At 36.4% G+C, this 14,039-nt stretch overlaps 1 protein-coding gene across 4 annotated transcripts in view; it reads left to right on the forward strand.

Moving 5' to 3' along the window:
- Positions 1 to 14,039, forward strand: part of nfatc3a (nuclear factor of activated T cells 3a) — a 76,225-nt gene that overhangs the window by 27,296 nt on the left and 34,890 nt on the right. For all 4 annotated transcript variants that reach the window (XM_061745026.1, XM_061745010.1, XM_061745033.1 and 1 more), the window contains exon 3: positions 8,186 to 8,348. In XM_061745026.1, coding sequence (XP_061601010.1) covers positions 8,186 to 8,348 — 163 coding nt within the window. The remainder of the gene's footprint in view (positions 1 to 8,185; positions 8,349 to 14,039) is intronic.

The raw sequence follows: 14,039 nt of genomic DNA on the forward strand, positions 1-14,039 counted from the left end.
GTTCTAAATCTGTTAAGAGCTGGTCAAAGTAAACGTTTTGGAAGGTGTTGCTGTGATGTTGGCTGAAAGTGGTTTTATGCTATTTAGAGCAAAGAAATCATGAGCCTGTTGAGTTTGAGTTGAATTTTTGCATTTGTGGTTTCATTTTGGTTGGGTTTTGATTTTTGTGGTTTAAAATCTGAATGGCTGCTGAATTTAACAACAAAAAAATGCAACCAACAACTAAGTTCTGTGTGATTCAGTGATAGTAGTAAATCAGTGATCTAGTACATATATAACATACGTATACTTTATATATAACTCAAGCAGTGGCAATATTGTGGTTCTACTTCACTAAAGACTGTTGTGCTTAGCTTCTGTGAAAGTCAGAACTCATCGTTTGACATGAGCGTTAGTTGTAGTTAATAAAGGTATCAAATGGACCAGGGTAAAAATTGCAAAAACACAGCTGTAGGTGTAATGGAAATGCTCTGTTCCCTCTGTTATTGTGGAAAACTAAAGATTTGATCAACTTCCCTTGCTGCTTTTTGATTAGAAACTACAGCTAAAACAAGCAGTAATGCTATACCTTTACTGCTAGACAGTAAATGTTACCATTATTTAATTGAAAATATTCAAGCGTGGTCGTTTTGGCTTCTTCATAAGTCAAGAACATAAGATAAGATAAAAATATCATACATGTAAGGCAATAGTTGGCAATGCAGATACAAATATTTTAGGATTTTCACATAATCACAATTTTCACATTTTAAAAACCTATTTTAGTGACAGAGGATAATTGGATTATAGTGAGCTCTACCAGTCTGATTAGTTGAGGTTTCTTGTAGCATAACCTTGGAATTGTTTGGGGATTGTTTCGTATGTCATAAGTATGATGTCATGGTTGCAAAAACAGTAGCTATGGCTAAGGATTAGAATGTTAATTTATTTTTTTAGTTGCATTTTGAAAAGGATAAGATAATATTTGATCAAAGGGGTGTGCTTTTTTGTCTATTATGCTTGCATGATGAAAACATCACGCTTTGGAGAGGGATTTGTTGACTTTTCCCACTTAGATATTTTTTGGGTTTTAGTGACTTTGTAATTCATTTAAAAATTACTTTTAATAAAATCACCAAAGGACAAAACAGATGAGCTGTTTTCTTTAGAATACAATCAATGCTGCTACTCTGCTGTTATCCAGCACTGCGGTGAATTTGAAGTTAAGGTCGTATCCTGGGCATTCTCCGTTTAGGCATCACTAATTTGACCACTTGAAACTAATGCTTGCCTTGGTTATGTATGCAGAATGTGATTTGAAAACTTTATTAAAGATTTAAAAAAAAACAAAAACATAAATAATAATAATAATGTTTAGATGACAGAACTTGTTGCCCATGAATTTCAATATATCACTAATCGTTTATTGTGGCCCAGGGATTTGCAAGTGACACATTTGCAAATGACCACCAGAGGATCAGAGGATCATTTTTCTCTTTGCTTCAGTCTATCATAAAATCTTTGAAGTGCGAATTGATTAAACCCCTGAAAATAAATCCCCTAATTGAAATTACATATGTAGATGGATTTTTCTCCCCCGTTCCTGAACAAAAAAAGTCATTTTAATATCTGGCTATTGTTTGTTAATCACAGACTCGTTACCTTTTTTTTTCAGAATCAGAATCAGAAAGGGGGTTTATTGCCAAGTTTGTTAACACACACAAGGAATTTGTTGTGGTGATTGGTGCAATACAGTCAAAATAAAAATAAAAATAAAAATATGAAAGCAAACAAATATATGGAGATAAACTAAGAGATAGAATAAAGTAAAATGTAATGTATAACAGAAATAAACAGAAATGTACAATATGAGGATTAAAAAGTGCCGGATATGAATCTTTTGCAGATTAACACTTATTTACACTGTGAGAACTTGGGGTTATTATCCATGACTTCATTGTTTAAGGTTCTTTGAATATTTTATCATGGGTTTAATGATCTTTCCTATTGTTTTATTTACAGTAATATGACAATTTGTCGACTTCTCCACTTCAGCAATTTCTGCCACCTCTACTTGGTGTGCTGGTATAATCCTCGTCGATTCTGAGTTTTTAATTTTTAATTATTCATCATTTTCATTTGTTTATTCTTTTATAGCATTTGTGGAGGCAGCAACAGATTGTGTTAATTTAAAATGATATTCAGATGTGCTTCTGAGGTCCTAGAAGGATTTCTACTAAGTTATATCTGTTTTTATTGCTGTGTTTCCTGGAATCTGAAGACCAACAACCACATGCTTTGAACAACATGCTCTATATATGTTGTTGTTGTTAGGGTTGATGGTTGTATATCAAGATTTATGTGAACTTTTAAAATGTTGTGTTTACTTCATGTGAAGTCCAGATAATTTTATATTGAGAAGCATTATTCTTAACATGTTGAACTTTCACCACGCAGTCTGTGGCAAAGTGGTAAACCCTTCCCTGTCTTGACTGCCCTAATCTTTTATTGTCCTTTCCCCAGAATTTCCATGTGTCATATCCCAAAATGTTTCTAAATGTAAAAGTACAAAATACAGTACAGTTTCTCAGTTTATGCTATAATTGCTTAAACCATTTTAGTAAATTTTGTGTTTTAAATTATTTGAAAAATAGCTACTTTCTGTATGGATTTTGGTTCAATTCAATTCAGCCTTGTTAAATTTTGTTCAATTAATTCAAACTTTCTTAATCCCTGGAGTAACATTATATGTTGCAGTAATTGTCATTTCAGTTTCTTCAAAGAGACATTGTAGATGGTAGATGGTGATAGCTGTGAGGAGGAAGGATCTCCTGTTGTGTTGATCTAAAGAAGTCTCTAACTCTGATTTATATGCTGTTTTAACTTTTTTGAAAGTGGGGTTATAGCAACAACGATTAACTTTCATCTCAAAAGAATTACAATTTTTAAACTACTTGAAGGAGCCTTCTGTTGTAACCCTTTTTTTATCTTCTACATCCTGTATGTATTTGAGTAAGACTATGCAACAGTCATTGCTGCATTGTTAGTTTAATCAGATTTTGTTGGATGACAGGTTTTAAAAGTCTGTTTAAGTTGGAGCTCACAAACAAAATGTGGTGTGACTGTAGCTTTAATTTCTGTTGTTGTGAATTACCAGTTAATATAAATGTACTATGTCAGACAAATAATAGACTGGTGATAGATTTGTGCCCATTGTTAAATTCTAAGAGAATTTTGAGCTTTGTAACAGCTGTCGGCGTCTGGCTTAGTTACAACATAGAGTAATACAAGTTTATAGGTTTGTAGAAGAAAAAACACATGGACACACAAATGCCCAATCTACGCAGACACAAGCACACATGAGAAGTCTGCTGTCTGTTTTTCAATGTGTGTAGCAGATGAAGACGTGGCCTTGTTTGTGTGCACTGGCCCCTAGCGCTGTAAATCAGCACAGGGCACATATGGCAAGGGAGCTACCACACACATACACAGACACATTGATAGGCATAACACAAATGCTTGCTCACACGGATCTAACACTGCAGATAAACAGGGTCAGCTCTATGATGAGTCACAATTTTATCTTTGTATCTTGACCCTTTTTTAAGTCTATTTTCCTTCAGCTAAGATAGTAACAGAAAATATGGTCTATATTAGGACTGAATAATTTGGGCCATTGGAGTTTTGTTTTTTGTTTTATAAACATTGCAGTTGGATTTGTGATTATAAAGTTCAAATTCAGTGCATCAAGTTTCTAAATGTTGTTTGAACTTTACTACAAGTGAACCATGTGGTAAAGAAGAAGGGATGCCTTTCGTAGACCATGATGTATTTTCTGTTGAACAATCATCAGTGATGTGCATTGTGCAACTTAGCAATGGCCGACTCTTCCGGCTTGAGCACAGATCAGTTTTTGCAGTTTAATGCCTCAGATTTTTTAGCTCCATCTCAATTTTTTATTTTTATTTGTCCCGTGTACAATTATCAAAGTGTAACTTGACTTAAATGAATATGGATATTCTTTTATCGAGAGTTCTGATAAGCTTTTCAAACCCACGTTTATTCGCTGTGTTGATATGTAGCATGTTTTAAGCCACAGTGGGTGATAGATTTTGTCATCTCCCCGTGCCATCAAGAGACTTTGTTCACATGGTGTTACTGTCACAATCGACCCAGAAAATGTGCTCTGTGTTATTGACTTAGCATACTTTTCATACTACTTTATACATTCGTTCTACAGTACTCTGTGGCCCTTCTTTATGTCTGTCATAGATACTAGATTTGGGATTGGGGTATGTTTTGAACAGCGTCACCGGCTGTTCATGTCCCTTGTTAAATCCAAAATACTTCCATGTAGGGCTGTTCGATTAATCGATTTTAAATCGTAATCGCGATTATGTAATTAGAACGATGTTAAAACGTGAAAATCGTAAAATCAATTTTTCACTTTTTTTTTTTTTTTTTACTTTGTCTGCACACATATTAATGATTGATACCATATTAATGATTGATGTAAATACCTCTCAATACCTGCGACAAGTGCCCCATCGGAGAGGCTCTTTAGTGTAGGAGGGGGCGTTGTAACATGCCACCGGGCATCCCTCAAGCCAGATGCCGTAGACCGGCTCGTGTTCCTTGCAAAAAACTTGCAAATGTGAATATCAAATGTAATGACTGACATTACACACCTCTACCTCCTTCATGGGTTGCATTATTATTTAGCATGCAAAGACCCAGTTTAGTTTAATTAGAAAATGTCTTGTTTTATTTAATTGGAAATATAACTTACTGTATGTTTGCAAGTGCTGATTTGCTGATTTTTTTTTCAGAGATAAAACTTTATATTTTATTATATTTTTTAAAACTTTTTTTCAACCTATTTTACAGAGCTTTGCACTTTATTCATTAATTTTTGGTTTAATAAGAGCAAAGTTTGCACTTAAAGCCCAATGGGGCAAATAAATTCAATAAAAAAACAGCATATTTGAAATCATTTCTTTGCCTTTTGTCAATTCACAAAATAATCGTAATCGTAATCGAAAATCGGATTTTGAGAGAAAAAAATCGAGATTTTATTTTTGGGCAAAATCGAACAGCCCTACTTCCATGCAACAGAAATCTCTTTTCTTTAGGAGTAATGGTTTATCTTTGCTATTAGATTGAACAGTAGCCATTTTCTGTAAAGATAAAAATGTTCTTCTTCCACCTCCATGTGTCCAGACTTGAGACGGTTGAGATTTGAGGGGTCTTTTAAGAAGATAATCAAATGTGGTGCATACGTTTGGGTTAGTGGTTGGATAAACAGTTACTTCAGTGTTCATATACATGCTATGGCAGGAACATTGACAGCATTTTACAAGATGGTTGTCGAACTAAAGGTGTGCTTTACTTCGTGGCAAATGTCGGAAATGTACAGCTCCAATATGCAAACAAGGCTTAAATGTGGAGCAACAGAAATAGACATTCAAATGCTATAACCTTTTGAGAAGTATATAAAAATAATCGTGCTGATGATATTGTAGTGGTTGAACGTTGTTATTGCCTTATGGTAAACCATTAGTCAGCTTGTAAAGATGTACTGATTTCTCAGGTAGCAGTTTTGAATGCATCTATGTGGCAGAAAGATTACAGTAGAATGCCTGTAGATGTCTATATATATAGTTATATATAGATGTCTGCTTCTTATTCATTAATATGTGTAATATATCGTATGTGTAATTCAAGAAAGTTTGATACTTAAGCGTTGTGGTTTTTGTGGATAAAAATGTGGCTGCAAGGTGTAGCATCTTGTATTGTAAATGGAGTTACAGCAAATGTATTAGCTGGAAAGGATTCAAGTGGGACTACACACTATATAGAAGACAAGGTCGTAGGGGCGCAGGCTGCATCTACACTATGACTTAGACATTTGAGAGAGGTTACACCGTGTCAGGACATTGTCCGCCCCTGCTGCTGTCCTCCGTCACAAGCTCACATTTCTTCTGTCCTCCGCTTTTGTTACTGTAGCAGCCATGCACATTGCACACCCACACTTCCTTGGTTGTTATTTCATTGGCTGTGGATGAAAACACAAGGATTAAGTTTGATTCTTTAAGCTACTCAGTGTGGCAGTGTTACATTTGTCCTCAGTTGTATCACCTGGTGTCAAAGCAATCCTAGACGTTCTTCCATTAAGATTGATAATCTTGACTCTTGAGATTGCTACATGGCATATTTATCATGATAAATAACAAAGGCAAGAATTCAATAAAAAGAGGCAGAGGAAGACACAAAAAATAACCAAAAAGGCCAAATGTGAGTGAATTTTCACAGTAGCCTTTTGCAGTATATCTGCCAGAATTTACGTGTGATTTACACAATCTGGCAGGTTTACCCTTATTTTCCTTCTTTTTTTTCTTCAGCCACTCAAATCCTCAAGCGTAGGGGGAATCCCGAGAATGTCCGATTTATTATCCCAAGGCTTTTTTTTTTACCATACAAGATCTTTTCAAAACATTTAAAAAATGTGTTTGTATTCCAAATCAAGCTTCTGTCTGAGTTTGGTGTCTGTAAGACAATTTATGAAGAGAAATTCAGATCAGATTGATCTGCTCGCTGCAAGCGCTTGATGGGCATGTGGGAAAGGCTGCTGTGTTGGTCTAATGTTTCACAAGATTTCCCTTCATAGTTATTCGTACTGTAAAAGAACCATCATGTAGAGATGATTAAAAACACTTTACACCAAGTTACAGGGTGCATAAAGAGCCTACAGCGAGTTAAGATGTATACAGAGAGCAAATGCCTATCGACCTCAAACTAATTTACCCCCTAGTGAGTGAGACCTCAAGATATTTTAACTCCTGCTTTTGAGGCAGCAACTAATTCCCAGAATTAAAACCATAACCTCAGGCTTGGAGGTTCCTATTTTCATCCTGCTGGGGCAGTAGCTATGAGGCCATTCAGGCCTTTTTTTAATTGCAAAAATCAAAAAAGCAATCGATAGTAGCTAGGAACTTTGTCCACAAAGTTTATGAATAGAGCTGGTGACAAAGGGCAACCCTGAAGGAGTCCAATGCAAGTTATCAGTATATATATATATATATATATATTTATTTATTTATTTATCACTTTAATTACTTTAAGCATGTATTTTTTTTAATCACACATAGTTAACTTCATTTATTTGAATTATTTTTAATCCATACAGTGCACTGTGCAGTAAAACACATGCAATGCAGCAGCGAACAAAGGTTAAAGGCAGTTTAGATACTGTTGATAATAATATTAATAATACATTTGATTTAATTAGATCACCGCCTTTCCTCGCCCAAGGTCACCTTACATAGTTAAACATTAAAATAGTTGCTTCGGCACATAACAACAGAGTCAGGGTCAAACAGAAAAGGTCAGCTTGAAAAGGTGAGTTTTAACTTTGGATTTGAAGGACGTAATTGATGCCAGTTTGTGAAATGGTTTGGTTTGGTTGACCCAGTACTCTCAGCTGGAGGACCACTTTTCTGTGGAGACGACCATTAAGTGTTTTATTTTTGAGTGCAGCCAGCTGTTCAAATATGATTTCGGTCTGCTCTGATAACAAAAAATGGGCACCGAGGAAAAACACACAACACCAGCTTCTGTGATGCACTGGACATAAAATGTACGCTTGAACAGTGTGCTTTGTTTCTTTACTCCCATTCTCTGACAAACATGTAAAAAAGGTAGCGACTCAGAGAGAAAAGTCCCCCTTAAGCAATGATTCACCCTTCTTGTTTTAACATGACATATAATAAGTTTTGTGTTTAAAATCAGGACTAATGTATGTGGGCATTCCAGTGATTCACTGCCTGACGGGGCAAAGTGCTGCATGTTTTATCCCCATTTTGTACTTATTCCACCATGTCAGCCCCTGAGAGGGGAATACCAAATTTTCAGCCTTTTATGATTTTTGATAGCCGTTCATAGCTGTTAGCAGCTATGAGTCAAAAAGAAGTTGGAAAGAAGCTTAATCTGACAGTGTTGATTAACATAAATAAAGCCAACAGAATGATTTTCGGATTGAAATGTCAAAAACATACTAAAATCTCTTCCAGTGTTTGCTTTAAAACATGTTTTGATCCCATATTTTGCACAAGATTGCTTTGCTTTTGCAGTTTTATTAACAGAGCTCTAACGTCTTATATCTCTGTGTGATTGTGTACAGTATGTGATTGTCGTTCTCCCTCCTCAGGACGTCCTCACTGCCACCGCTAGATTGGCCACTACCAAGCCAGTTTGGCCAGTACGAACTAAAGATCGAGGTTCAACCCAAAGCCCACCACCGTGCTCACTATGAGACTGAGGGGAGCCGAGGAGCCGTTAAAGCATCGTCCGGTGGACATCCAATCGTCAAGGTAATGTACCCGAGTATTCTCCGACAGATTTGGGTTATCACAGCTGTACAGGTACAAGGGTTCCTGGAGCACTCCATAGTTGTGTATTTAGGTGAATCTAATCTGACATTTTAAGAATCACTTCTGAATGAAGCCTTTTTTTTGCCATTAATTTTTACTTGGATATGTCTACTATTACAGTACATAAGCCAGAGTTTCCCTCAGGTTTTAGTCAGCTTAGTTTCTGTTTGGTTTTTGGGGCATTAACTTTATGGAAATGTATGTTAGTGAGTAAGTAAGACGTGCTGCTCCCTTTTTAAAAAAATATGAAAGTATGCTTCGATCAACTTTAGAAAGTAAGGTTAGGTTGTCCTGACTTTGACGTATTGTAGAGATACTACTTCAGTTGAGTTATCCTTAACTAACATGAATTAGTTTTGCTGGCTAACGTTTGCCATTTTACTACTAGCTAGATTTACTGTGTCAGATCTGCCCTCCCCACTTATCTGAGCACATCACCAGGTGGGGCACATTTAACGCAGGTGAAGTGACTGCGGCTACTACTAGTCATTCAGCAGACGCTTTTATCCAATGCGATTTTCATCTGAGAGAACACAAGCACAAAAATCACATAGGAGGGTACAGCTGGATAAGTGCTGGTCAGACTGCTGAGAGTCCAGTTGGACACAGGTGCTGTCACGCCAGTGCTAGAATATCTTTTTTTTTAATAAGAAAGCTACGTCTAAGAAGACACCATCTTGACGTAAGTGCATACATCTTACTAGATGCCGAAGTGCTCCTTAAAGAGCTGGGTCTTTAGCTTGTTCTTTACACCAATACCGTATTTTCTGGACTATAAGCCGCTACTTATTTGATAGGTTTTCAACCATGCGGCTTATATTATACTATTCTGTGGATTTTTCTTCCACCGCTCGGGGCGCTCTAACCGGAATTAGAATCAAAACTAAGACAAAATAAATGCAAAGAAGAATATGCTTCTTCTTCTTTAGCAGATAGAAGTAGGTAGAAGCAGATTTCAAACAGATAAATAGATAAATAAATACCGGTTATTTTCTCTTGGTTCTGTCTCGTTTTAATCAGCAAAGTTGCTGCCGTGTTAAAAGACACTGTTAGGAAAGGATCTATTTAGGTACAAACATGTACATCATTTACAGTTCAAAATCCTTCTGTACATGTAGTAAATATCTAATCTAACATAAATATCTGCGGCCTCCATATCTTTTTTTTTTTTAAATAGAGCGGATGCGGCTTATTTGCAGGTGCGGCTTATAGTCCAGAAAATACGGTAACTCTTTAACAAGGTTATCTGTTTCTATTTTCTTCGGTTATAAAATAGATAACATTAATGTATCCGATCAATTGTTCAAATAATGTTTAAGGCTAAAACTGTCATTTACTTACTTACGTACACTACAAGTGAAAAGTTTGGAGACACATTCTCATTCAAATGAATGGGAAAGTATGTCCTACCTGCCTACCTACCTACTTATTTATTTATCTCAAATTAATTGAATGGTTTTCTTCAAATTTGGCCATGTTCATTTTGATTCCATGCAAGGGAAAACCTTATTCACCGTTTGGGAAATTCAGGTGCCCAGTAACTCAGGCATAGATCTAAAAACACTGTCTACTGAGTTGATGTGCAGCCTTGGAGCTCAAACATCCTCACCTGGATCCTCTGCCACATCAAATCTGTCAGTCAACCTATTGATCTCTGCTTCAGCAGGCTGAAAGAACAAACGGACACTGCAACCGTAGCCCAGTGAGCTGGTATGTCATTTGATAGCACACAACAGTGTAAATGAGGGAGTCAGGGAATGAGGGAGAGAGGAAGAGAATGAGTATTGGCACAAGATTTCAGTCTTATTAATATTTAAAGAACCTAGTGACAAGCATTTTGTGTGTGTGAGATTGTGAAACGCATTAGTGGGCTTATCAATAAACTTGAGCATTGTTGCAGAACTAAACAATGGCTGAGTTTAAAACTGACGAGTTGGACAGCTGTCCAGAGAGTTGATGGAATTTCCACACACAGCCCGCCAATCACAGCAAAGTCATCCCTATTCCAACTAACCTACTGGCACCTCAGTAGCACATACATCTTTTTCTTTGTTACAGCAGCTACATTATTTTGGGACTACACCAGTAAAGGTTTTACATCAAACTTGGACTTGAAGATTTGGCAAATTTTTCACAGGCCCAATCCACGTACTCAGCTCTGCTGCTCATCCCACAAATGCATGTTCCTTACCAATGTGGCATCAATTAAAAAGGGAATAAACAGGCTTTCCAACGGGATAAGTATAATTGCCAAGTAATATTGTTACAACAAAGAAATGATCTACCAAACACAAATGTCCTTACTTTTTGTGCTAAGTTTATGGCCCATAATCAGTTCCCTTTTAGGTCCAATTCATGTGTAATTATTTTGTTGCATTTTTTTTTTCCCATTATAGCCAAGATGCGTTACAAATACTAGGCAATGACAGATGAAAAGTAGCTAAGTCAAGTGTGTAAGTAAGTAATTTGCACACTTCCGATTATGTATATTATGCAAGATCTAGCAATTAAGATAAAATACAGCACTTGAACAGCTGTGGACATGAAATTTCCTAAAACAACAAGAAGGTCCAGACTTCTCCCATTTGTTGCTTTAGAAACAGCCCGTGTCTTCATACATTCAGTCATGCAGGCTGCCTTCAGGCCAATCATTAACCATTTCTACCTCAGTTAGACCAACATTCAATCCTGCCATATGTGACAATGCATAATTTAGCTGTCAAATTTTTTTCAACTGCAGTGTTTGCCACTCTTGCCCCCATTTCTCGTCCCCACAGAGAATTGTTTGGTATAGCTTTTACTTGCTGTAGCAATTGACAAGATATATATCTGGGTAGATGAGGTGGTTTCAAAGTTGTTTCCAAACCAGAAATCTGGTCTGCAACCTCAAGTTAACTCTGGAAGTCGATGTTCAATACCGTTTTTTTTCCCCAGTATGTTTTTTTATTTACCATATTGAGAATTGATGATACCAGCGTTATTTAATTTTATGAAATAATTTCTTTGTTTTTGGAAGAGTGAGTAAAAAGGTGCTTCCGTTTTGACCTTTGAACACACTTGGGTTCCAATAGTGACCTAAAACAGATTGCCTGCATTACTTTTAGCTGTCCCGAAATAGTCAATCTTAGTATTTGAAGAGAGCAGTTTCAGAGATTTATATCTGAATTAGGAAACTTTGACATGACTCCAGGTGTTAAATGACAAATTTAAATTGAACATTTTCGACAACTGACAGGGATTGGTCGTCAAGGAAAAGAAGTTCTACAGTTTTGTTGTTGAATTTTCTCAGTTTCTGGCTTTCATTAGTACCCAGGAAATTAAAGATGTGGACTTTTTCTTAGAACATTGAACTAGAGAGAGGACTCAAATTATTACTTTGCAAAATCTACATTTTTGCTGTTTTGCCAAGAGCCCCTGAAGCCTGTTTCTCAAGGGTTAGGGCTTTACCTACAAATAGAAACAATAATGAGAATGTCTCTCATTTTCCTACACCCTAAGTATTTTAAAATTGTTTCTAGTTTGTGTCTGATATATGATTAAATGTCTTACCCTATTCATTGTTGAAGACCCTGTCACAGTTCACACTGTTAGGTTGACAGCTTAATGTTTTCAATTAGTTCACTCGAGTTAGTGACACTGACTTGGCACCGGGCCCAAGTATCTTAGGCTACCGAAGTGTTACGTAACGTTAAGAGAGAAAAGAAAGTACATACAGAGCAAGATAGTTGTCTGTAGCTTACCTTTGTATTTGCAAGTACCCAACCCAGTGTGGGACTCTACTGTGAAGGGGGAGACATGCAACGGTGGTGTATTTGCACTTATAAAAAAAAGAAAGAAGAAGAACTTTAAGGGAGCGGCGGCTAGGATTTAGGAATGGCGGCCCGCCACTCATAAATGAAAGTAGAGGAAACACTGATAAGAAAATAAAATTGTCACATTTGGGAATAATATTAAATTACCAGTCATGCAGGACAATATTCCAGGTTATCATGAAATCATCATTTCCTGTATAGTGATATCAGTCAAATCGTGTTGCTATAATATGCCATGAACTTTATATTATATTATATTATTTCACATTGTGAAAACAATAATTTCCTGATGGATAGACAACAACAACCGCTCTCTGAGATCATTTCTGCTGTCCATCCCTCAAGGTATACAAAGCTATCTTAACATCACTCATCCAAAAGGTTTTTTTTGTTTTAATAGAAACAAGTTTACCTCAATTTCGAGTGCCAAATTCGCATGTTGCACTCTGTATCATTGTTTGAAGAAGGCTGTACTGTGATACATATGAGGTTGGGTCTATGTTAAAACGACTAAAAAAAAAAAGGAAACGGTAACACCTGTAAACATTCAACTTTACTGACTTCAAGAAGGTCAGACCTTTGAAGCTGTTAACAAATGTATGTATATCATATTTCCCAGGTGTACTGTTTGTGTTAAGCTGCTCCCTGGAGGCAGAATGTCACCGGTAGCAGCATATATGTCTATCCAGCTGTAGAACAGGAATCTGTAGATTACATTTCTGACTGCAGTTCAAGGACTGAGTACATAAAGCATTTTGGCACAAGCTGAATAGACAAGGCGCTTTTATTGTCATAATTACAACGGTTAGATCAGTTGTGTTCAATTATTTGAATTCCAAAAATGGGTTGGGTTGTAGTGCACATTCTGTCCTCCCCTATTTTCACTATGTTTTTTTCTACTCTATCTTTAAAGCAGGCTGAGCTTACGAGGTTCATTGTTTTTATATTGCTGTGATCCTCATATAGTATACCTGTTGCTGTGATGTCCTCAAATTATGTCATAGCCGGCGCCGGTGGGACATGGTGACGACTTCTTCCTCTTCTTGTTTTTTATTTATTTATTTTTGTTGCCCAAATTGCCATCAATGTGCTTATTCAGCAGACAAACAAAAGAATGTCTGAGCGGAGGAGTGAGTAAAATATACAGGAATTAAAATATCTTAAAATGCTTTTGTTTGTCTAAAAGACAGAATATAAGTTGCCCTTGCCATGTGTATAAAACTTACAGTCAGTGTGATATTTTTCTTATATTTTAAGTGATTTATTCTGTTATTCCATTACTCTGTAGCCAATACAATCTAATTTATTATAAAATAGGAAATCAAAGGTGACTTATATGGCCTTGGATAATTATTCCTTCAGCCCTTTCCAAGTTTTGATACTCAATTCTACCTGATCTCCAGCTAAGGGCTTGGTGATTATTTTTTTTAACCTCTAACAGCAACATTTCATGTCCAACCACTTAAATATTTAGGACTTGCCATTATCTTGGGAATTAAGTGCTATATTTCAAAAGTCATCTCATGTTCACATTCGCAACAGCCTGGTAGTTGCCTTGCACTTTAATTTACAGCAGGGGCAGTGTCATGCAAGCTTGTTGCCCCATAATTCCCCTACAGGTGTTTAAATGCATTTGAAGCAAAACAATAAATAAATACAATGTTTCCTTTAAGGCTACAGTTTGAAAGGGGAGTGAAGGGAAGGGTTTTAAAGAGGGAATGACTGAGTTGAATTCAAAAGCAGGGAATAAGGCCAAACACTGAACTTGGCTGGTGGCCAAAAGAAAAAATAAAGAACCTGGACAGGTGTTATATTTCTC

Source organism: Cololabis saira, chromosome 2, assembly GCF_033807715.1.
Source record: "Cololabis saira isolate AMF1-May2022 chromosome 2, fColSai1.1, whole genome shotgun sequence".
Classification (NCBI taxonomy): Eukaryota; Metazoa; Chordata; class Actinopteri; order Beloniformes; family Belonidae; genus Cololabis; species Cololabis saira.